Below are 24,811 nucleotides of genomic sequence, written 5' to 3'. Positions count from 1 at the left end.
ACATTTTGACTTTTCCAAGACCATGGCTGTGCTGGCTTCATAGTGCAGTTTCTAAAGAGAAACTTCCTGCAGCTCTCCGGGGTAGCATCGCTTGCGAGAGCGGCCGTATCCCTGCAGGAGCGCAGGGCCGGTGTGCTTCAAAGCCAGCCTGCTGCCAGCACGTCCGCTTTGCCTTGCAGTGAAGTGGGCTGGGATGGGCTGGAGCGTAAATTACCTGAGGATGTGTTAATTATGAAGGAGCAGCCTTGAAAAGTGAAAATAGGCAATTAAATAGTAATAGTCGCTTTTCGGAAAGAAGAAACTCAACCGCTGGTTTTTTGTAGCTGCTGTTTAGATCAAAGCTTTAAGTTTTGCTGTTGAAAGTCACAAGTTAGTTGAAGGATGAGCATGTGAGGTAATATATGTTGTTTCTATAGCTCATAGGCTTCTGAGATTTCTGTTAGTCGCTGTGGGGTTTTTTAAGTTTTTACACTAGAGAGAAAATATTTTTCTTTTACAGAATCTCAAAGCAAATCCTTTCAAGGGATTTATTCAGTGTCTTAGTAGGAAATGCATTTCTAAATCCTTATACATAATATTTATTAAGCAGATTATTCAATGCAAAAGTGTATTGATATTATGATATGTTCCTATAGATTTCTAGTATTTGGCCATGAACTTCAGGAACCAATACTGTGACCCAGTGGAGTTGCCACACCTGACTCACACAGAGGCTACAGCCCCACTTTAACATTTATGTGAGCGCTTATTAGCACATATTCAAAAACCCAACACATTTCATTGAAGAAGGAGGAAAGATATGTAGATATTTGATCAATTTCCTACTTTTCAGATTCCTCTCCCCACCCTTAACCTTTTTTTTTAAAGATGTTTGAGATTCATCCCGTGGCGTAGGAAGCCCAAGTAAACAGACCTTGTGCAAGAAAATAGGTGAGAGGATGTGGAATTAAATCGTGTATCTCTCTGCAGAGGTGTAATAGAGCTTCACCAGTTACTCTTACCTCTCAGAGTCAGATAGCAGCTCTTCTTCCTTCAGTACCTATCGAGCAAGCATGGGTGATAAGGTAACATGAAGCATGGTCAGCGTGCTCTCCCTTGGTTCTGACCTGTGTGGCTCATTTCAGCTGTTAGAAAAAGTTGGAATTTCTGAAGTGATTAGTGCTGTGCTTTTTAATCACTCCACTCACAAAAAAAGCTAGTCTTGGGGCTAAAAAAGTCATACTCCCCTGCCACCTCAAATTTTCGCCCTTTACATTTTTCTGAGAAAGTTCTGATACACTTTTACTATTAAAAGCAGCAATAAATGCTTACTTCGTGATCCTTTATTGCTGTCTCTTTAACTTTGCAAACTTAGGTCTCTTTTACTCGATGCAGTATATCTAAATACTGTTGTGTCTCATAGTACAAGCTCATTTCTTCTCTACTCTTTTGAACTAGTGTTTTGATGTTAATGTAGTGAAGTTAGTTGTAATCCCTCATAACTCTGGCGTTTAGGGTGTCACATAAAGGTGTCTGATGAGAAAATGAGAGCTTTGCTGTAGCACCACAGGAAAACAGCAGTAGCAGTGCTGGGGACGAGCTCATTTTTCCAAGTGAACATCAAGGACGCTGTAAGGCATGAAACTGGCTCCTGATGCCATAAGCAAAACAATCGAATTATACCAGCAAATGTCCTTCCCTTTCTTTCCAGTATTGAAATCAAAACCAGTTAGGTATTTTTCTGGTATTGTAGTAGGGTTTTGTATCTTTCCACTTGTGGAATTGTTGTGCCTGGTTCTTGTTTTTTGTATTGTGTTACAAACCACTGGAAACACTGACATAATACTGGAATGATTCGAGCCATTGCATTTATTATTCATTCTCAAGGGTTCTTTTTAATAAAGGTGCATAGAACACTCACATACTTTCCTTTTTGTTGGTTTTTAGTTTGAGGTTTTTGCCCCCAGATTGTTTGAAATGCATCGAGCATGGCACGGATGTCAGTATATTGAATTTAAACCACAGGCAGATTGTTGAGATGAGGTGGTGTGGTGAGGGTTTTTCCTCGGCAGGTGCTTTCTGTAAGAATCTCTGAGTCCCCAAAGGAATCAACTTGTTATAAATGAAGTAATACTTCACGTAGATGTGAAGAAGTGTCACTCCTGTTGTCACATGAAACTGATCCACCAGTGCACAACATCGGAGGCAACAGATGTACATGATGTTCAGTTAACCCCAGAGTTACAGGTCAGCAGAGTCTGACAGCTGACAGCATCCAGTGCAAAGCCAGCTGTGGGGGCTGCTGTCTCGGTTTGCAGAATAAGAGCTTTTCTCTGGTGACATTTAAATGACTTGGAGCTCAAGGCTTCTAATAAGACAAGCTTTTATAACTTAGTGACAGCTGTAACATCCTTCATGCCTTTGATGTTTAAATCATACATTAACTCTGCTGGTTGTTTTCAGTGAGATCACTGCCCTTTGTTGAAACCTTTTCCAGTGCTAAAGCTGAATAGCAGAAATGTGAGACACATATTCAGCGAGAAAATTAATCAGTTAGACATATTTATAGTATCAATACTCTTTGTTCTAAAGGAAAGTTTCGCGGTGAGTTCCCCACCACACTTTGGGGAAATCAGCAATAGCCAGAAACCAGTATGGAATATGATTTGGTGGTCTAAAAGTTCAGGTATTTCTCTGAAGTTTCGTAGGTTTAAAAACGAGGCTGTCAATGAAAGACGCCTTGTCTTTCTTTTTGAAATATTTATTAACATACCTTGAAATATTTCTGGTCTAGTGAAATGAAAACTTGTTCTTTCCAAGTGTTTCAGTATTCCAAAGCATACAAAGATAGAAGGTTTTTAAAAACTTTTTATTTTTTCTCTCTGAATAAAAGCCTTTTCAAACTAGTGAAGGGTGAAGTTGGTTTCAGGAATCCAAAGCAGCAGATTGCTTGACCAGGGAGCCAAGAAACGTTCTCTTACGGCTGTGTGTCACTGCACCAGGTTTCACCACACACCTCTTACTGCATGCTTCTGTTTCTGGGTTTCTGGTGTTATTTGTCTGTCTTGCTTCTTCAAATTATATGTTCCTTGCAGTGGGCTCTGTCTTTAGCTGTGTACAAGTAATTTCCCGTTTTTATTTAACCACTGTAATAATTTTATCCCTCAAATTTTACATGGAGGGGTACAAATAAATATAAATAAAAAGCCCAATTAAATATGAGTCGGAGTTCAGATTTCTTTGGAATCTATCTGGTGTTTGATTTAAGTTACTGTGATTCACCAGAAGCAATTAGTGTCTTAGCTAATGGATAGTACCAAATTTTCTCTCCTCCTCCCTCTACTTCTCTCTTTACATTAAAAAAGAATTCTTTGTCCTTGGCCAAGAGTGTGCACTCAGGAAACAGTAAGGCTAAACCATTTGCTATGTGCAAATCGTGTATCACATTTGTAAGAAGCAGCGTACCAGCTTACTATAGTTTTATTGACTAGATTTCCTCCTGGTTTACTTGGAGTCACCTTATTAAAATGCTCTGCTCTAGCCTACAGGAACTTATTTTGACCACCAAAAGTGGTTTTGAGATAGCAAACATAGGCTTAGTAAGGTGATGCACGTATTTCCTGATAAACATATTTCCAAAAATAATAATTTACCCAGTCAATTATGTATTATAGAAAGTTCTTCATAAAATGAAATCAAGAAAGCCTTCGTTTACTTGCTCCCTCTTTACATAAATTCTTTCTGACACAGGGTTCTTTGGTTTCCACTGCCCTGTTCTCACTCACATAAATATGACTGGGAAGAATAAATACGTTTTTGCTTCCTTTGGCTAATCACTGGGCCTCCTTTGCACTGGAGAATTCTAGGAACATAAATTTTTTTAATCGTAGCTCAAACATTTACATCAGTGCTGCAGAATATGACATTCAGGCCTCCTTGTTTCGGTGCGTATTGAACAAGCAGGAGTATTGAACAAGTCTTGGCAGTGTTGGGTTCTTGGCAGTGTTGGTTTTATGGTTGGACTGGATCTTAAGGGTCTTTTCCAACCCAAATGACTCTGTGATTCTAAGCAGTCACTCTTGGCGTTTGGATATTCAGGTACTGCTGAATAAAATACCATGTTTGTGGGAAGGAACTGTAGCTGGAAAGATGACAGTGAGGAAGAAGATGAGCTGTTCTGCAGGAGCCAACACAAAGCATGTTCCTGAAGTAGGGTTTTAGGGCCTGGCACAGGGTTGGTCTCGGTTCAAAGCAGGTGCTGGTTTGGCACTTTCAGTACGTGCTTATTTGGTGAAGGAAATTGAAAGGTGTTTAAAAACACTGTTTCAGATGTGAAGGCAAGCTGTTCAAGCCATCTAAGTCACAGATCCCAGGACATACACTTTTAATAGGGAAATAGGTGTCTTAGAGAAATTCATTTGTCACCTTGTTCCCTCGCTGGCGTGGCTGTCATTAGCACAAGCGGCGTTTTGAAGTCAGTAAGTGCACGCTAATACCATGGCATAAGTTTCTAATAACGCTGGTGTGCCATTGCCTCTTTATAGAGGAAAAAAAGGAAATTTGTTTGCTTACAGGGACTCTGTAAGAAATTATAACTGCATCCCATGGTTTGGATCTATCCAGTAGCGTCCCCTGTGAAGAACAAATTGGAGCTCTTGGAGAGAGCTTCCTTATGAAGCATAAGGAAGGAAGGTTTTTAGCATCCTGAAAGGGGCTTCGCAGCAAGTTTCCAAGTTCTGCCTTAGAATCACAGCTTTGTAGTATAATATCAATCATTCTGTATAATATCAATCACTATGTTTAAATCACAGAGTGTGGTTAACTCCTGATCGTGGCAGTGAAGTGGCATGAGAGTTCTTCTCTAAGGTGCTTCTTATGAGCAGATCCTGTTTGAAGTAGTTGGCGATTTAGTCATATCGTAGCTGAAATTTCAATTTGAATGAAAGTAATTCTCTTTTGAAGGAGACAAGCATGATTTAAGTGAGATTTTAGCATGCAGGAAAAAATCATATGGTAGAGTTATCTGTAAGAGAGACTTCCAGTAGGTTACCTAGAACAAACTGAAATATAGTGGGAGCCAAATGTCAAAACACCACAAACAGGAGAGAAAAAAAAATAATAAATGTATTCACCTGATTTCAGTATTTACAACACTTCAAAATGTTCTTAATGAAGGAGATGTTGGCATGTGAAAAGACCTGAATGTACAAGTGAACGATGTGGACTAATGACAAGCAAAGCTGTGAGCAAGGATGGAAAGAAAAATAGAATTTTATTGAAGCACTTCTGCAGAGCACAGTGCGTGTTCTGTGTCGTGGTTCCTGTGCTCAACATGAAGGTCTGGCCGGTGCTGGACTCGGAAAGTTTCTTGTGCAGGACCTCTATTTCCTAGTTCCATTTGAATTGGTAGGGGGGAAGGTATTCTTTGCTCGAAGTTGTAAAGTTGTGGGTTTTTTTGTGGTTGTTTTATCAAGTCACTCCAAAAGGCGACGCTGAAAAGCATAAGTAAGTTTTTAAAATGAAAAATTGTATCTTGAGTGCTTATGACTGTGTCTGCCAGCTCAGATATGTTGTACTCTCCAGCTTACTACTTCTGAAAAGAAAGACTTAACAGTCTCAGCATAAATTGCATAGTTCTACTTTCAAATTATTAAGTAATTAGAGGCACTGGAACAGGTTGCCCAGAGAAGTTGTAGATGCCCCATCCCTGAAAGAGTTTAAGGCCAGGTTGGCTGAGGCTTTGGGCACCCTGGTGTAGTGGAGGGTTTCCCTCCCCATGGCAGGGGGGTTGGAACTAGATGATCTTTGAGGTCCCTTCCAACCCAAACCATTCTGTGATTCTATGACTATAAAGGCTCTGTACAGCTGTAGCTCTGCCACATGGTCAGGACTGGGAGACATTTAAGCCTAAGGCTTACTGCAGATAAATTTTACAAACCTTGAGCAAGTCATTAGGCTCCAGGTTCACAGTTACCTACTTCTTACCCAGCTATTCTGCTGATTAATAAAATCATACAGTTGAGTGTACCCTTAATGCTAATAAGTTACAGTATTTTATATTCCCATCAGAGCTGAATAGACTGGTGCTGTTATCTTTTTGTATTTTAGACTGACTAAAATGTGTCTTTTCATGCATAAGACGACCAGGATGAACTGTGGTGGTAGTCTAAACAGATTTCTTCCATATCAGCACCTGGGAAGTTGCTGCATTGATTTCATCACTTTGTTGTTGGCTGACGAGGTCTTGCCCTCCTACGGCTCCTCCTTTTTGTTCCATTCATTTGATTTGAGCAAACACTTTTGCTTTGCTAGTAATAACACTGTAGTATGACTAAAGAAATGTTCCATGCAGTATTGGGTTTGGGATTTTGTTGTTTGTGTATAAACATACTTGATGTGACAACTGCATAGTACTCATTTTATTTCAAAAGATTGAAATCATCTACAGATTTTTTTTTTCTTTTTTTTTTCCTCAAACTGGTTCAGGAATTTATGACTTAAATAGAATGGATCATTGTAAGTTCCAGTGTTGGTTGTCTAACGAGGAGCTCCAACAGTAACTGCCCTCTAGCCTGGTTACTCCTTTCGTAACATAGTCCATTGCAGAGCAAGGGATGCGTTCTTTTCATATGCAATAATTTTAGTGAATACTTAGCATTGGGAAGAGGAACTAAATAAAAATGTTCAGCAAGGTCTGTTTTCAGCCCCATTTCTGATGTTTAGGTAGACACTGGTGATATCCTGGCTGGAAGCTGGTGTGGAATGGTGGAAATCCTTCTAAGTAGTATTCATTTCAAGCAGGTACTCTATAAGATCCTGAAAAATTGTTGTAACTTTTTTTTTTTTTCAACTTAGAGTCACCTTTTCACCTAAATAAACTTTCTTTTGTAGCTAGACTTGAAGATGCTTTAAGTTTAAGACAAAGCAGTCTTCCATTTAGTGTGGCAGAATAGCTGAACAAACTTTGGACAGAATCATAAAGGCAAAGTTTGAAATGCAGAAGACGAGTTGGACTGAGTACCACAGGGCATCAGGACGTGTACCCGATAAATTAAACCCACCTTTGTCGTTTCGATGTGCCCTTCATGTGAAGCAGGTTAGTCAGGTTTCAGTCCGCTTCTGCTACCCGTGCATCAACACAAGAGTGAGGAGCATTTCAGGCTGAAATTAGCTTTGTAGCCTGAGCAGACAGGTCAGGAGTTGAAACATCTTTTCGCTCTCAGATAGCTTACGTTGCTTCCAGTGACTCTATACCTGTTCTTCTGTTTCAGTTCGGAGTATTGGATTCCTTTATTCTCATTTCAGTGCCTTTTCAGCACTCTCTTAAAATAGCTGTAGTATTTTTTTTCTTTTCTTTCATACTATGTCTGAAGCGTTTTATGAATGTTGTCTTGGATTTGTGCTAAAATGATAGTGCTGAAAATTGTGCAGTGTGATGGTAGGAAGGGAAGTCCCTAGGAGTGCAGTAACGTGGTGTACACGAAATGCTGATACACTGACTTACTCAATAATTTTGCCTTCTTCTTGCACCTCTTTTAGTTTTTTAGTGTTGAGTCTGACTCATGTTCTGTCATTTTCAATGACATGGAAATTTTCACAATGGAATGATTTCTGTTTATTTAATCACCCCAGCAGTTTTTATTGTTTAGGGTACAATGATAAATCTCACCCACTTGTTTTAACTTTGAATTAAAATTGCCATCTCAGCAAAGCATGGGCTGTACATGGTACTGTGTTACCCATTAGATTTGCATGTGTCAAATTCAACATGCAGCTTCCAGATTGAAGTGATGGAACACACTTCATGCACCCTAAAAAAAGTTCTGCACATTATCCCTCAAAATCTGGCCACTAAAAACTGCACAACTGTGTGTAAGATGGTGCTTTGGTGTAAGTACAGCTGCTTTGATGGGTCATACATTACCAGAATCTGTTAAAAGCGTGAAGTTGTTTTTATTAAAACGTGATTTTCCTTTTCCACCCTTCCTCTGCTCCTCCCACCACTGACTGGTATTCTGTGCCAGCAGCTGCCTCTGTGGTACGTGGGCTGCTTTTTTAACAACGGTGCCTCCAGCCTGTATAACTCAGGGTGGTTGGACCTTGCTCTTGAGTTTTGACTGTGAAGGAGTACCAGCAACAAGATGCAGGTTTTTAGTTGATTGGCTTTTTGAACCATCTCTTGTGTTTTCTGAGATAGAGGAGAGAGGGGAAAGAAGCAGAGAGGACCAAACAGATAACAAGAAATAAAAGGAGCAGCTATCCTCACGTTCTTAGTGTCGTCTTATGTCCTCCATTCTCACCTTGTGAAATTGGTTCTGGCTTCTTTGTATTTTCTCCCACTCAAAAATCTCTCTCCTCCTAAGTGCTTTGCTAATGAAATGCAGTAGGGTGACTAGGAATGGGGACAGTGAGGACAGCACCAGGGGGCATTTGCCCAGTGATCATTGGAGAGTTAAAGTATCAGTTGGCAAGACAGGTCAGCCCTGGGATGGAACTCCGGTGGCAGATCTCTGATCATATGGTATGTCAGTGTTGTGTTTCAGTGGAACAGAGAAACTGTGCTTTTGCTTGCTCTGTGTGACTCTGCTGTGTGAAATACTTGTTTTGTGTTATATTCTTCTTTTGAAGGTCTATAAAGTCAATACTGTCAGGTTTAAGTCTGGTGACTGCCACTTACGACAGGATTTAGCTGTAGCACAATCTAGTGGAACACAGATGGGGAGCTTACACTCTGGGATGGATGGTGTTCTTTGTGCTAGCAGTGAGTGGTATATGTAGTTGGCAAAAGCTGACTTTTTAATGGATTCTAGTCTCACTTTTAAAAAGTGAAGTAATAATAACTTTACTGTCGAAAGGAATTTGAAGGAAAACACCAAATGTGCTTTCGAGTTTCAGCAACATCCGTCTATCCATGTTGCGTACACCGAATCGTAATGTAAACCTTGACTTTTATGTTCATTCGTTGAAGATGTTCTTTCCGGTCTCTTTTCTTTTGTTTCCAAATAATTTGTTTCTGTTTTTCTCTTTCCTTTCTTGCCTCTTTGTAAAGGAGTCAGTCACTGTCAGCATAAAGTAAAGAAAGCTAGACGCTTTCTCCCCTTCGTCTTCTGTTCCCATGAGTCGCCGCCTAAGGGTACTGCACTGCTCTTTGCACAGGCTGCCTTGTTAACCCAAAAGCTGAATATACTCACTCAGTTACTGGTTTTTTACTACTTTAGCCTGAGGTAAACAGAGTTCCAAGAATAATTTCATTAAATTTTTGCTGCTCCTTCCCTCCTACTCAATTGGATTTTCATGCAGTGTCACAAACTTACTGGTCCCTGTTTTTACGGGGGGTTTGTTTTTAAGTACCGTATGCTACAGTGACAAACGTATTAATAATTTCATTTGCATAGCTCTGCAGCCCTCATGCACCATGTGGTTTTTATTCATTTGTTTTGACTTCATTCTTGGACCCCTGATACAGCATGCTTATGAATGAAATAAAATAGCAACAATAAGCATCAGCTCTGATCACCTCAAGCAGTGATGCTTTTGGCTGCATACTGGTTCAGCACTTGGTCTGGACCAGTTTGGCTTTGTTAGGGGTAAGAAGAATGGGAGTAATAGATATAATAATAATACTTTTGCAACATTAATGCACATTTTCCTTTTACTTATGAATAATGCCTAAAGTGCATCAGCTTGTGCTGTGGGTATTGGTGTGCAGTAGGGCCGCTACAGTCCATGTGGAATGGTGCTGGTTTGAACGTCTTCCCAGTAGAGTTGCTCCGTTTGCCACTCGTTTAGATTTCAGCGTTGTATAATTGCAATATGCTCTGTGTAATTGATACTTAGATGGTTGAGTTTCTTGCTTATGTTGTAGCGTTAACACGGAAGTGCATTTCCTTTGAAGGGATCTACACCAACTCATCCAAAGCCAGAATTGTGAGTGCCAGGTCAAATCAAACTGGCTCATGTGGCTGTACATCTATTTTGTAGCGAAGTATTGAGTAGAACCAGAAATTGACATTTCTTAGCGATGCATTAAAGTAACTAGTTCCACTCCCAAATTTATTTTTTGTGTAATTTTGTATTTGAAAGTCGTTAACTCTGTTTCATCATGCAAGCTTCTTAGAACGTACCTTTGTCCCCTAGGTTTTAGGTGAGAAGTCTTAAATTCTGCTACTTTTCTGGTTTCTCTTGAGTCAGGTATATAAGATAACTGCAGTCTGAATACTTTTGGATTACTCATGAATTTAATAGTATATTTTCCCCTCCCCCTTCTCTGTCCCTCCTCTCTCCCCCTCTGTTTTTCTCTTTCCTTGCATGCCACCTGGATCTGCAGATGAAATTAGTGGGGACGGTAATATGTTTTCTAGTCTGTGTATTACTAACGTGCAATATGCAACTCTTATATCCATATACCACTTAATGCACATTTCAGTAGTGAATTTTACACAGATTTTAGTATTAAAAAGCAGTCTGCTTTGGTCATTAGCTGATAAATATTGTACTTTTCAGGCTGTGCAACTAACACTTACTGCTAAACTGGAATTGAAAAAGGAAAAACTATTTCAAACGCGCAGGGATGTGGCGTTGCATGTGTTTACAATGAGACTTCTGGCATGATGCTGAGAAGGTTTATAGGTTTGCAAGAGTGTCCGTTCAGTTGGATTGAAATAGTTGTGTCACCGAGTGTTTTTGACTAGTGGATGAGATGGACGGATGTAACACGTGAGAAACGAGTCTGCTAAACGACGCTTTAAAGGCGTGAGAGCGTCCAAGTGCTCTGTAGTCCCCTACTGCTCCTTGCATAAAGAGAAGCTGTACAAGATAGATCAATGTGGATTGAATATCAATCAGGTTTCAAACACTCAAAATTCTAATTTTAAAGAGATTTTAATGTTTTTCTTCAAAATTCTGAAATTTATTACAAAATATTTAACTTTTCTGGAATTCTGAAGTCTTTTTTTTCTAGAAAATATTGACTTGCTATCCTCTGCAGACAAGTTGGGTTTTGCTGGGGTTTTTTTTAAGAGATTTTTAGCTGTTTTTCTAGAGGATTCTATCTGATATTGGGAAAAAATCAAACTGCTACTACTGGTAGTGTATGTGTCTGTCTTCTCATAGGTAGGAGGTACTAAAAGGATGTAAAAAGCGTTATGCAAAGGAAGGCAATAAGAAGAAACAGATATTTCTTGTAGCCTTTCTCTTAGTAAAATATAAAGGGGTGTATAAATTCTCATCTCCTTTCTCTGCTTCAAATACAAATCATGTTAAGATAATTCTACCTAAATTTTCTTTCTTTTCTCAGACATTGCAAATGCCTCAAAGGGTGTTTTTTCTGTCATAAATTCAGAAATTGTATTTCAGATACTAACCCTACATTGGTTTTTCTTGGTGCTTATCATCTTTTATAAATTACAGTCTCTGATAAATGGAGAAAAAAATCATGGAAAGAGAAGTATCAAAGAAGTGGTTAAAATCATAGATGAGCTATTACGGATTTAATGTACTGAGATTTTTTTTCCTACTGTTTAATAAATGCATTCAGATTTAGTAAAGCTCAAATTGGCTCACTCACCTCTACCACCAACACTGTATCTTTGTCCAAAAGCAACCTATTTGTATTTCCACCTAGAAAAGTCTAGGGTTGACCAGCAGAAGAGGGTCAGTGCTGGTTTTAAAACGCGCAAGAGAGCAGCAGTAACGAGCCCTATTTTGAAACATTCGTTTTACTAGACTTACCAAGGGCCTCCAAGATAGAACATCCCCTGGAATCGCTGCTTGTTGCGTGTTTGGCTCTCGAGACTGCTGTAGCACGTCCTTCTTCACAAAGCAGCCTGGAGAGCCTCCAAGAGCATGGGCTCTGGAGTGTCTCGTAGCAGACACAGTCCTAGTCCTCGCACACTTGGTGGTAGTGTCACTATGTGACTCTAACCGTGGGGTGATGACTGTACGTGAGAGAGGTCAGTCGTCTTTGTGGCAGAAACTTTGAGCACATCACTGCTAATGCCTTGATTGAATTTTCCTCTAACTCCCAGAAACAGTGCCAGACATGTGTAGGAAATATTTTCTGAATTTGTATTATGTATTCCTCTCCAGAGTGTTAACTGTGTAACAGAAAATATTTGTTTCATTAATTGCATGCATTTAATTTATTTGAATTGGCTACTGAACACCCTTTTAATGTCAGGACGTTTTTAAGGAATGTATCAAAACCGTATAAAGTGCTCTGCAGTGTTCTGATAATGCTTTTAATACGAATTAACTTCATTGATTTAAAATAGAGAGATGCACAAGCCAAACTGTTTATCCCATTTTGTAAGCACTGTTCCATAATCTAGCGGGACAAATGTTTTGATTTTTTAGAGACGAGTGTAGCACCAGTTCTAGTTTCCAGACATTTAAATTCTTCTAAAATATGTTTATTTTTCATTCAGTCTTGCTTTTTAATATAGAGTAAGAACTTTCTGGTATCCTCAGATACTAGCTTGTGACAATAGTTGATATATATCACACTTAACAAAAGTTTAAAACATCTTACACGATATTACAAGGAAACAGAGAGATTTATCCCCATCACATTGGTGTCACACTAACGATTTATTTCAAATGAATGTTTATTTTTGAGATCAAACTGGGGCTTATTTTCTACAGAAGCATGATGTAGGGCAGAAAAAACATACCGAGAAAGAGTGTAGTTCCTCTGGAGTATGCTGCCTGTTTAGAATCATGCACTGTCTTTACAATTAATTGAATTTTCATTAGGTGACTCTCTTTTGCTGTGTGCTAAACAGAAATTGCCTAGCAAAAATCTAAATGGCATAGAATTTCCTGGTTCTATTTTTACAAGACATGATATATTCCTACAGGGGTTAGAAAGAAAAATAGCTTTAATTTTATTTAAGTAATACAAAATTAGGATCATAAAACCACATTTACTCACTGAAGTGTGTTGAACTTCAAACGTTACAGGCTACGTGTAGTTTCCTGATTGTTGAATATTCAGTTTATCTGAAAATTAAGCCTCTTGTTTATGTATGTGTATAAAATTTATTAGCTTTGCTCTGGTTTCAGAGTTGGCTTAAGTTGGTTGCACTGAGGGCTGCTGCCAAAAGGGATCGTCCCATCCTTCTTTCCAGTCTCACTGTGGCTTTGTCCCATTCACCCATACTTCTAGAAATTATGCTGGAGAGTTGTAGGAGTATACATACGCTCCAGGGCAGATGGGGAGAAAGGGGGAGTGAATCATGCCTTTCAGAGGTGGCCCAGTATGTGATCACCTGAAACCAACCATCAAAAAAAATCACATACTGGATTTGCAATGATTCATTTCCAGAACCTCTCTATGCATTTCAGGTTGGTGAGTAGAATTTAACAGTCTTGAAGTTGTGGACTGGTTTTGTAACCCCCAGAGGAATTTATCTGACTGTTAGGAAACAACCTACACACACTGCAAGTTCTTTAGGGCAAGAAAAGAACCTTCTGATGTGACTTGACACCATTTAAACTATTTTGAGAACAGATGATGTAAAAGTTGTAGGTTTTAAACAGAGGAAGAAAAACAGTATCATTTTTCGGAATATTTTGAAAACTGGTTGTTTTCAAACACTGTCCATGAGATGTTGATTCTTGACAGGAAAACTGGTGGTGAACTTCCACTAAACAAGGAAAATTGAGACTAATGCAAGAAAAAATGGGTGTAAGGTGAGAGTGTAACTTAAAAGCTCTTCATGCTCTATGGAAAATAACTCACCTTGCCACACTAATAGCAGGTAGATGCTGCCCTGGCACATCTTTACTGTCTGTTCTGGCTGTTCGACATAAAAAAACTAGTGAAGTGTTATTCACACTTTATTGATGGTAAAGCAGTTTAGTCCCTTAGTAATGTTTTCTACTTACTGCAGTGGAATTAGCTGTTAAAAAGATTTTGGTTTTAAGTCAAGAGTTTAGATGGGTTTCAATTACTGACCTTGAATTTCTTTGAATACAAATGAATCTTCCTTTTATTCCTTGTTGAATGCATCTATGTGACGTAGTATAATTGACACTGAGGTCATTATCATACCATAAATTATGCATGAGCAAGTTTTATTCATGCTGTTGTAAATGCATCCCAGCAATGTTGCAGTTGGGGGTTGTGACATATCAGCCTTGATAAATTGGAGATATTGTTCTGGAGAATTGTTTTCATCTGCTTTTCCCGAAACTCTTCAATTCCTCCCTTTACAGAGACAGATGACTATGCAGAGATTATAGATGAAGAAGATACTTATACAATGCCATCCAGTAAGTATGTGGGTAACGTGGGAACTTTTCTGTCTGGAAGCTTCTTTGATTTAGCAGGGACTGAATCTTGTATTTCAGCCTTAAGTAATATTTGTGGAATGGAAATATTCTTTATGAGGTTTCGAAAACTCATCGATTCAGTGTTGATTTCAAGTTCAGATTTTGAAGCAAATAAAATCAAACTGTTTTGCTGCTGTTAGTGGCTTCACAGTGAAATTCTTTTCATGTCTCAAAATGCAGATTTTTTGGATTGTGGTGCTGAACACAATGCTTAAAGGAAGATTGGATAGGATTTCTGTGATAAGAGCAAAGAATTTGGAAAGCTTCTGTGTGTTGCTGTCTAACTGTATCTCACCCTTGCTCTATGACACACTTGCTGCTTTCGAATTCCTTGATAGAGGATAGTCGTGTATGCCACATGCAATTTTGTTAAAGATGAAAGACTTTAAGAACAAAAACAAAAACGCAAAAGTTCTTCTGAGTCTTCATCTTTGAAGTCAAAAAAAAAGATGCTTTTAGCCACCATAAGGATTTCATCTTATGGTATATTTAAATTACAATATAATTGGGATATTTGAATTACAATATAATCTTAAACTGGTCAAGGCTGACTAATTTAATGTGAAAGTCTAGTATTCTGATCTTAAATATGTGTCTGCAAAATCACAGATTTGTTCTCACAACCAAGAACTTCTCTAGAAGTAGATGGTCAGATATGCAGATCTGTAAAAACAACGGGTTTAGTTCGTGTAAGAGGGGAGGATGGTGGTGAACTGGTGCCATGTTCTGCTGAAGAACCATGAATGTATGGATGGATTTCCAGTGTTTATCATGTGGCAGGAATGTTTCATGATCACTTCAGTGTTTACAGCATAGTTTCCACTCCTGTGGAAAATATTGAAAAAGCAAGAATATGTGTTTTGAAAAACACATATACTTGAACATAAATATTTGAAAAGCAAGAATATGTTTTCCAGAAATGAACAGTCTGTTTTGAATGTCTTGCAGTAAGTCACTACATGATTCTACTAAAATAATTGCAGGATCAGAGAGTACTGTGATAAATTATAGCCTTCATTTTTTAATTTACATATTAACTTTGTGTGATTTTTTTTTTTTTTTTTTTTGGTAATTCTCATGGAAGTAATTCCTTGTGGGCCCAGCCCTGGATGGTGCTGAACGCTCAAGTGTGCCTTCAATCTGAAGCCCATGAGATGGGCTATTGAAGTGAAATTCGTGAACTGCTTTGCTGGATTGAAGTGGACTTGAGTGTTCAGCTCTCAAGGGGCTGAGTCAGTAAAGATCACAAGAACAGACCTGTGACTTCTGCTAATGTAAACTTAAAATTGCATCAGTATATTTCTTCATTTTTAAAAAAAATGTTAAAAAATATTTGTCCTTGTCTTGATTTTAAGAAGCTGTGTCTAAGTAAGCATTTGATTTTTCTCTTAATTGCACTGCAGAAAGCTATGGAATAGATGAAGGTAACAGGAGACCCTTTACCCATCCCTGTGTGCTTGCAATTTGGAATGATGTGGAATTTTTAAGTTTACTATTCACTTTCATTTAATAAACATTATTTATTTATAGTTAAACCAGTTAGCTTTGGGATTTTAAAGAGGAAAATGCAGTACTTCAAAAAGAAATGAAAAAAGGCATTTATCACTTTGTTATCCAGCTCTAGATGACATTATTTCTTAGTGTTAATGAAGTCACAAAATCCTAAGCTGGTTGATTATATTTTTTTTTCTCTGAATAATACAAGTAGACGTGAAAACATATACTGTATGTGCTTTTCTGCTATTCTTGAAATATTTTTCCATGTCTGCTAGAAATTAAATTGCAAATGAAGTAATTCAATTGCAATTGATTAAATGTTTTGCCGAAGTACTGAGCCATTTTTATCAGTGATATTCTCAATCTATTAAACCACAAAATTAACAAAATTGCATAAGTCCATAAAACATATCAATTTTACTTCAGTTATACACTGGTAGAGGTGTAGTGCACTCAAAATTTTGCTCTTTGATTTTATCTTTATTTGCCATGTTCTTGTTTCTGTATTTCTTTCTTGCAGTTACCTCTTTAAAAATTCTCTGGGCTCATTTGATGGTTCCAAGATCTAAAATGCCACATAGTGGAGTTCTCTTAAACATGCGAAGGGATTTGTGCTAAAGCTGTATTTAATATCATCGGTATTGCCCGAGGCTATTTGTGTTCTTTTTCTTTTACTAGCTATAATTAAGAAGGATTCAGTTGTGTCTATTGCATTGAAATAAATAATGCATAGTAGTTAATTTAGCAAATTAGATTTTACAATTTCTTTTTCATTGCTTTGATTCAAACCTTTGTTTAAGAGGTTTCCACTGTGTGTGTGCAGCATTTGTATAGGTTGGTGTGCAGCAAACGTTAATCTTAGTTATTCATATGTGAGACATTTGAGTGACTGACTTCGAGTTTCGTATCTTGTGGATTATTTCTTTGCCCTCCATCAGAAATTTAATATTTTAAGTGCATTATATTCTTATAGCCAGAGATTATGAAATTCAAAGGGAGAGAATTGAACTGGGGCGCTGCATTGGCGAAGGACAGTTTGGAGATGTACACCAAGGAGTTTACATGAGTCCGGTAAGCCTCACTTCTGAAACAGCAATAAACAAACAATAAAACCCTTCTAGTTAAAAAAAAAAAAAAAATATATATATTCCTTAGGTGCCTTGGTTTGAGTCTTCCAGAACAAATAAAAGCTGACTTCGTGATTTATTTTTCAGAATAATCAGCATGTAGAGAATATTTTCCATGTTTCAGATAAGTAGAAAGTAGCTTCAGAGTACTTTCTCTGCTCCTGTATCCCCATTTCTTACAGATTAGGAAAGGAATCAAAAGAAACAAGTAAATTATTCAGGACCTTACCAAAGCCATTGGCTGAGTCGGAATTAGAAGTCATTGCTTTTAACCCCAACCGTACACTTTCTCCCTTATTTTGAGTGTGTCCAAGCATGGTAAGCACACATCCCTTCGGCCGTACTCCCCCACTGAGCACTCAGTGCTTCAGAACCTTTTCCAAAGTTTAAACCTGCACTTCTGGGCATTCAGCCTGACTTGGGTTTCGATGCAGCGTTCGGTGCAGAAGCTGCCAGCTGTGTCGGGATAAGCTGATCTTCCTGTGCTGAAATACAGAGAAGAAATTTTAGTTTGTTACGCTGGAAGGGCAGTAGCCTACAAGAGAGGGACAATAACATTAAACAAATGTGTCTGTTTCTCCAGTGAGCATCTTATTATATGTCTCACAAAGGAGCTTGTATGTTAATAAAGTTACAACTTTTCTTCTGAAAGAAAAGATACAGAATCCTTGGGCACTGATCCAGCAAAACTTGGGCCTGTGAGAACCTCATGAAGTTCAACAAGGCCAAGTGCAAAGTCCTGCATGTGGGTCGGGGCAATCCCAAGCACAAGTACAGGCTGGGCGGAGAATGGATTGAGAGCAGCCCAGAGGAAAAGGACTTGGGAGTGCTGGTGGGTGAGAAGCTCAACATGAGCCGGCAATGTGCGCTGGCAGCCCAGAAAGCCAACCGTGTCCTGGGCTGCATCCAGAGCAGCGTGGCCAGCAGGTCGAGGGAGGGGATTCTGCCCCTCTACTCAGCTCTCCTGAGACCCCACCTGGAATACTGTGTTCAGCTCTGGAGTCCCCAACACAAGAAGGACACGGAGCTGCTGGAACGAGTCCAGAGGAGGCCACGAAGATGATCCGAGGGCTGTCTTTACCACCACTGTTGCGCCTTTTGTTTTTTGGGATCAAAAACCCAGGATGGTGCAAACGCAGACCTCACCATCAGCAAAGGAAGAGTTGGGATGAGAACTGTTCCAGGAGCTGACCCCTACACATTGATGGGCCTGACAATATCTACCTGAGGGTGTTAAGAGATCTGGCTGGCATTGTTGTGAGGCTGTTCTCCATAACATTTGAGAAGTCATGGAGATGGGCGGACGTCCCAGAAGACTGGAAGGCAGCTAATGTCCCCCCCATCTACAAGAAGGGCTTAAAGGAGGATTCAGGAAATTATAGGCCCATCAGTCTTACTTCAGTCCCTGAGAAAGTTATGGAACGAATCCTCCTGGGGCTATCGCAAGTCAAATGAAGCACGTGATTGGGAAAAGCCAGCACGGATTCACCAAGGACAAATCATAGATTTCATAGATTTCTAGGTTGGAAAAGACCTTAGAGATCATCCAATCCAACCGTCCCTAATCCCTCATTAAACCATATCCCTAAGTAGTTCATCCACCCTATTCTTAAACACATCAGGGATGGGGACTCAACCACCCCCCTGGGCAGCCTATTCCAGTGGCTGACAACCCTTTCAGAGAAGAAATACTTCCTAACATCCAACCTGAATCTGCCCTGACTAAGCTTTTACCCATTTCCTCTTGTTCTATCACCCATCACTAATGTAAAGAGCCCTTCCCCTACCTCCCCACCATCCCTTCTCAAGTATTTGTAGGCTGTAATCAGGTCTCCCCTCAGCCTCCTCTTCTCCAGGCTAAACAGCCCCAACTCCCAATCATGCTTAATAAACCTGATGGCCTTCTACAGCAAAGTGACCTGCTCGGTTGGTGTGCAGCAAGCAGTGGACATTGTCTGCCTGGATTTCTCCAAGGCTTTTGATACGGTTTCCCACAGCCTCCTCCTAGAGAAACTGATGCCTTACAGTCTCGACAAGTGGTCTCTGCGGTGGGTGGGGAACGGGCTGACTGGTCACACTCAGAAGGTGGTGGTCAATAGCTCCTTTTCAAACTGGCAACCTGTAGCAAGTGGGGTCGCCCTGGGATTGATCTGGGGCCCAGCGCTGTTTAATATCTTCATAAGTGATCTGAATGGTGGGATCAGGTGTACCCTGATGAAGTTTGCTGATGATACCAAACTGAGTGGGGAAGCTGACACCAGAAAGGAGATGCACTCTGCAGGAAGACCTGGATAGGCTGGAAAAGTGGTCTAACAAGAACCCTAGGAAAGTTCAGCAAGGACAAGTGTAAGATCTTGCACCTGGGAAATCATAATCCAGGAGTGCAGCACAGCCCGGGATCTACCAGGCTGGGGTTCCTGGTGACAAGCACCTCAATGTGAGTAAACACTCTGCTGCTGCGGTAAAGAAAGCCAACAGGATGCTGGGTTACATCAACAAGGACACGACCAGCAGAGATAAAGAAGTCATTACTCCACTGTATTAACACTTGCCAGGCCACACCTGGAATGCTGTGTTCATTTTTAGTCCCCACTATACAAAAAAGATGTGGACAGGCTGGAGAGGGTCTAGAGAAGGACCACAAAGATGATGAAAGGTGTGGGAAGCCTGCTGTATGAGGAAAGGCTGAGAGAACTGGGTTTGTTCAGCCTGGAGGAGGCTTAGGGGAGACCTTATCACCATGTTCCAGTGTTTAAAGGGTGGCTACAAAGAAGATGGAGACTCCATTTTTACAAGGAGTCCCATGGAAAAGGGGTAATGGATACAGGTTGCTTCTGGGAAGATTCCAATTGTATACAAGAGGAAAAATTTTCACAATGAGAACAGTCAGCCGTTGGAATAATCTCCCCAGGGAACTGGTGGATTCCCCAACACTGGACACAAAATTTTAAGATTTGGCTGGGAAGGCTGCTGGGCCATGTTGTCTAGATCATGCTTTTGCCAAGATAGGTTGGACCAGATGATCCTTGAGGTCCCTTCCAACCTCATATTCTGTGATTCTAATGTAGAAACTTGCCTTTAAAACATTGCAGCTGCTTTCAGCCCGTTGAGAACTTGTGTGAGTGGCATCTTCTGAGCACCGCATGTTATGGTGGGCATACACCCTTGTAAAAATACCGTTTTCTAAGGAAGTCGTGGCGTTTTGAAAACCAGTGAAGCTCAAATACCTAAAGCTTCTTTTCAGGAGAAAAACGCCTGCAGCTGCTCTGTGCTGTCTGTAACTTATGGAAAGGGTATTTGTAGAACACACCAAAGCAAGAGAAGATGAAAGATGCCACCTGAGCCAAGAGGCCTCCTTTGGGCTGCCTCAGTGCTTCTCATTTTTCAGAATTCTGAGGTTAAGCAATCGGATAGTAAATTCTGTTTCTGGTTTTGAATACGTGTGTTCTGTTTACCTCAATTTTAAGCCATTGATATAACTGTGAGGCTAATACGTAAAATCTCTTTTACTTTCCTTTGTAGTCTGAGTTCAAAATTGTAGCCAGTCTTCGCTCTGCGAGAGCTACAAAAAGTCCTTGATTTGGCTTTCCAGGTGGCTTGTTTGCATAAGCCCAGCGTGGTTTTTAGGCATGTGTCTACTTGTTTCCTCTTCTTTTGTTAAGTGTTGTCAAGAGTTTACCAGCCTCAAGAACACAAAAAGTTAAACTTCCTATCTTCTGTTATAATTTTCATACAATTTAACATAGCTTTAAACAGATTAAGTATTTCCTAGGTGCATTTGGTGTAAATGTTGTACATTAGGTGTCTTGGTTACTTCAGTTTTAACATCGAAGCTTTCAAAATGTAATATCTTTATTTAAGATATTTTAGTTTGTAGTCATTTTCTCTAAAGTAATTTTGCTGGAATTTTAAGAGACTTAGCTTTTGCTGGGCTGTGTTTCAGTTATTTCTCAATAATATCTTTCAGGAAAATCCAGCTATGGCTGTTGCAATCAAAACATGTAAAAACTGCACCTCAGACAGCGTTAGAGAAAAATTCTTACAAGAAGCCTGTGAGTATTAAAATACTTCTTTTGGGATAGCTTCTGAAAGCGGTGCTTGCAAAGACTGCAGCCGTCTGTGCCAGAACTTCTGATACTAATGTGGATCTTTCCTAAATATATGGCATGATCATCTCCTTTCCTGCAGTATGTGCCGGGAAGACCGCTTTACATCCTTGCGTTGCCCATGTGTGTGATTATATGTGGGTTCTTCAGTTTTCTAGGTTGAACAGTGATGTCTGACTCGTGGAAGGCTTCAGTTTTGGAATGAGATGTGATCCTCTATTTCCTTCTTTCTCCTTAATGAGTTAAAAAAAACCCATATCACTTGTCAGGTGGTTGTCTTTGTTAACAAAGTTGCTAATGTCTAAGAGAGATCTGTTCTGAAAATTTGGAATTAAAAATTACGATAGAATAGACCAATTTTGGAAGTGATTGCCCACAAATATTGCATTCCCCAAACGGGACGTTTCATACCTGGAGGAAGGCTTTGTGTTGAGATGAGTGCTAACACAAAACTTCTAGAAGCATATTGTGGTTAACTGATTTCTCTACTGTTTGGTTTTGTAAGCAAATTAAGATATTAATTAGGTCTTAATTTTTGCCTGTTATCCTCTGCTATTGTTTATCTATCAATCTCACAGAGGTATTGTATTATACCAATAAATTATTTGGTTATGGCCAGATGTTACAGTATACTTTTATTCACTATTCCTTTGATCAAGGATTTTTTCCTAATTGTTCAGAACATCTGTGTTGATAGCTAATAGGTTCTTATTTTTGGATGTCAGATTTTTCTTAAATTACTATAATTTTTCCCATTACATTTCTAGCTGTTGGAAAAGTAAATACCATTGCTTATAGTAATAACTTAGCAGTCAAAGGTAGGCTGCTGTCTCTTAACAATGTGGAAAATAATTGCTCATTGAATGCTCCTTATTATGCTCTGCACTTGACAGATTAGGAAATGCCAATGTAGTAGACAGGTAAATAGTGCTTTTCAATTTTGATTTAATAGTTTTGCCATTTCTTCTTTCTTTTTTATATTCTACGTCCCATCTGTTACCTTTCTCTCGTTTGTGTGCAGATTGCAAACTCTCTCAGAAGATACTGCCTCCTAGTTTTTAAAAGCACTCTGCAAAAGGCCCAAATCCAATATCTGGAGAGGCAGAGTTGGTTATTTCACTGAGTTAAGAAATTTATTTCCTAATATTTTAATATTAGCAACATTAAAATATTTTTGGGGTTTAGTTCTTTGCTGGTGGTAGAGTTTTCAATGCTGAAATGATTTAGTATTGATTCTTGCAAGGAGGAACACATCAGTATAAAAAGTAGATGAAAGAAAATGTTTTTATGAGCAGCACCTGTCGCTTCATTCCTATCCACTTTTTTGTAGCAGTATATTATTATTAATTTATTTATGTATGCTAAAGTACAAACCACCTGATTTGGGGAGATTTGTATTGATGTTCCACTGGCTTTTGTAAATTGCATCTTTCTGCAAGTAGTTCATTCCTCTCACCTCTAGAAGCTGGATGGCAAAAAGATGTAATAACTCTACTACCTTTCTCAATTTGTGAGCTTGTCAGCTAACATTGAATTAATTACTGGGAAGTACTTTCTAATAATGGAGTATTTTATGTTTAGAACTGGTAGGACGATATGATATAAAACTACTTGTGTTAATTGCCTTGCCATTGCTTTGATAATTAAAACTGTATTCCTGCTTCATTTTTGGATCAATGAAGCAACGTTTCCATGTTACAAAACAATGTAAATTGCATTGAATTAGATTAGCACAAGAGAACCCTAAAGCTAAATAATTAGGGTTTTTTTTGAATATGCACTTTATTTACCAAGATTTTAATACTAACATTGGGTTCAGGTACACTAGTTTAGCAATGCACACTTTTTCAGGGTGTCAGAAATAGCTTCCCTCTTCGGAATTCATTTACTTCAAAAGGGAAGAGGGGAATTGAGTGATGTAGGAATCTGGCTTCAATTCTATGTAGTATTTTAGCAGTTGTTATGTTTCACCACATTATTTATTCCTTTTTGTTAATGCATTAAGCTATATCGTTGATAGGGATGTTTGTTTTACTGATTTTTTTTCTGTATTATTCGTAACACATTAATATTTAAAAGAATATGTTACCTTAAGGTTGCAACTGTAAGTTTGCCCATATAAGTTTCTTTGCAGGAAAACACATTGTTGAACTTTTACAACACTAGGTCTTACAAACATCATTGCACAAGGATTTTTCTTAGACTTTCTGTCGTTGCAAGTTGTTTGGTTATACAGCTGCACAGAAGTAGAATTCAGAGCTTATCAGAGTAGAAATCCAAAAAACACCTCCTGGTTTTTGCTTGTGGTTAATTGAATGCCAAAAAATAGCATTTTTTATTCTTGTCCAGTTTGGCAATTACCATGTATTTCTGTTGACACTACAAATTAAATGTAAAGGAGATACTAATTTAATATTAAATTAAGGATATTTGTCAAGATTAAGTTAAGGATATTTGTCATGCATGTGTTGGAAGAGAAGAACTTAATCAGAGGACTGATGTTTCATTTAACCTCCCCAAAACGTTGATAAGCAGCGAGTCACTCACTGAAGCGAGCAGCTCCCGTGCTGGCATGGTCAGCGGTGGGGAGCTCTAGCGTGGTGTGCAGAGGGGTTTCCTGAACTGAGGAAACCTCAGGGGAGCATAGACACCTGCCAGGAGCCACAGTGCCTGAGGAGGCCTGGGCAGGGCCAGGAGCAGCAGTGCAACTGCCACTGGCACTCATTCGCCAAAGCGAGCAGCTCCGGTGCCAGCAAGTTCCGCAGCAGAGCGGAGGATTGTGGTGTACAGGGGGATGTACAGACACCACTTGGAACACTGCATTCAGCTCTGGAGGCCCCAGCACAAGAAGGACATGGAGCTGCTGGAGTGGGTCCAGAGGAGGGCCACGAAGATGATCCGAGGGCTGGAGCACCTCTGCTATGGAGACAGGCTGAGAGTGTTGGGGCTGTTCAGCCTGGAGAAGAGAAGGCTCCAGGGTGATCTTATAGCAGCCTTCCAGTACCTAAAGGGGGCCTACAGGAAAGCTGGAGAGGGACTTTTGACAAGGGCGTGTAGTGATAGGACAAGGGGCAATGGATTTAAATTGAAAGAGGGCAGATTTAGGTTAGATCTAAGGAAGAAATTCTTCACTCTGAGGGTGGTGAGGCACTGGAACAGGTTGCCCAGAACAGTTGTGGCTGCCCCATCCCTGGAAGTGTTCAAGGCCAGGTTGGATGAGGCTTTGGGCAACCTGGTGTAGTAGAGGGTTTCCTTGCCCATGACAGGGGGGGCTGGAACAATATTATGTTTAAGATCCCTTCCAACTTAAACCATTCTATGATTTGTGTGTCTTACTGCATAAAATGCACTGTGAATGCACTGCTGAGACTGAAAAATTAATTAAGTCCATGGGAAATAAAATGAGATGTGAACATAATCGTTAAATGAGATTTTTTTCTCTGTCATAAGCTGGCACACATTTTTTCCAGACATTGTGAATTGCACATACTGTTCTCTTGTAGTAGAAAGGCGCAGGTTAATTGTTCATGCACTGGAGTGGCAGGTCGTTGTGTTCACTTCGGTTGTGCTCAGCTGGGGCAGAAGAGCCGCAGAGCCTGGCCTGACTTGCACCATCCACAGCAGGTTACTTTATAAGAGTGGGAGTAGCACCACTAGAGCGAGCAGCGTTCCATGCTGCCTGCAGAACCTTGAATGACCAGATACTGTTGCTTGCAAGCAGCTGTTTTCAAGTCCTGCAGAGCTGTGATGATGTTTTCTGATCAGGGA

General features: G+C 39.6%; 1 protein-coding gene across 28 annotated transcripts in view; it reads left to right on the top strand.

Annotated features, from left to right (window-relative positions):
• The window catches only part of PTK2 (protein tyrosine kinase 2), a 167,003-nt gene that overhangs the window by 99,749 nt on the left and 42,443 nt on the right, over positions 1–24,811 (top strand). For 7 of the 28 annotated variants that reach the window (XM_086608868.1, XM_086608867.1, XM_086608897.1 and 4 more), the window contains 6 exons: positions 9,029–9,112; positions 10,307–10,324; positions 14,197–14,253; positions 15,717–15,737; positions 16,784–16,881; positions 20,905–20,989. In XM_086608868.1, the coding sequence (XP_086464994.1) occupies positions 9,029–9,112; positions 10,307–10,324; positions 14,197–14,253; positions 15,717–15,737; positions 16,784–16,881; positions 20,905–20,989 (363 nt within the window). The remainder of the gene's footprint in view (positions 1–9,028; positions 9,113–10,306; positions 10,325–14,196; positions 14,254–15,716; positions 15,738–16,783; positions 16,882–20,904; positions 20,990–24,811) is intronic. The other 21 variants (XM_086608894.1, XM_086608888.1, XM_086608886.1 and 18 more) reach the window with 6 other exon arrangements.

The sequence above is a fragment of the Tauraco erythrolophus genome, chromosome 3 (assembly GCF_009769465.1).
Source record: "Tauraco erythrolophus isolate bTauEry1 chromosome 3, bTauEry1.pri, whole genome shotgun sequence".
NCBI lineage: Eukaryota > Metazoa > Chordata > Aves > Musophagiformes > Musophagidae > Tauraco > Tauraco erythrolophus.
The sequence above is the reverse complement of the archived record's forward strand: the minus strand, read 5'-3'. Positions and strand labels throughout refer to the sequence as shown.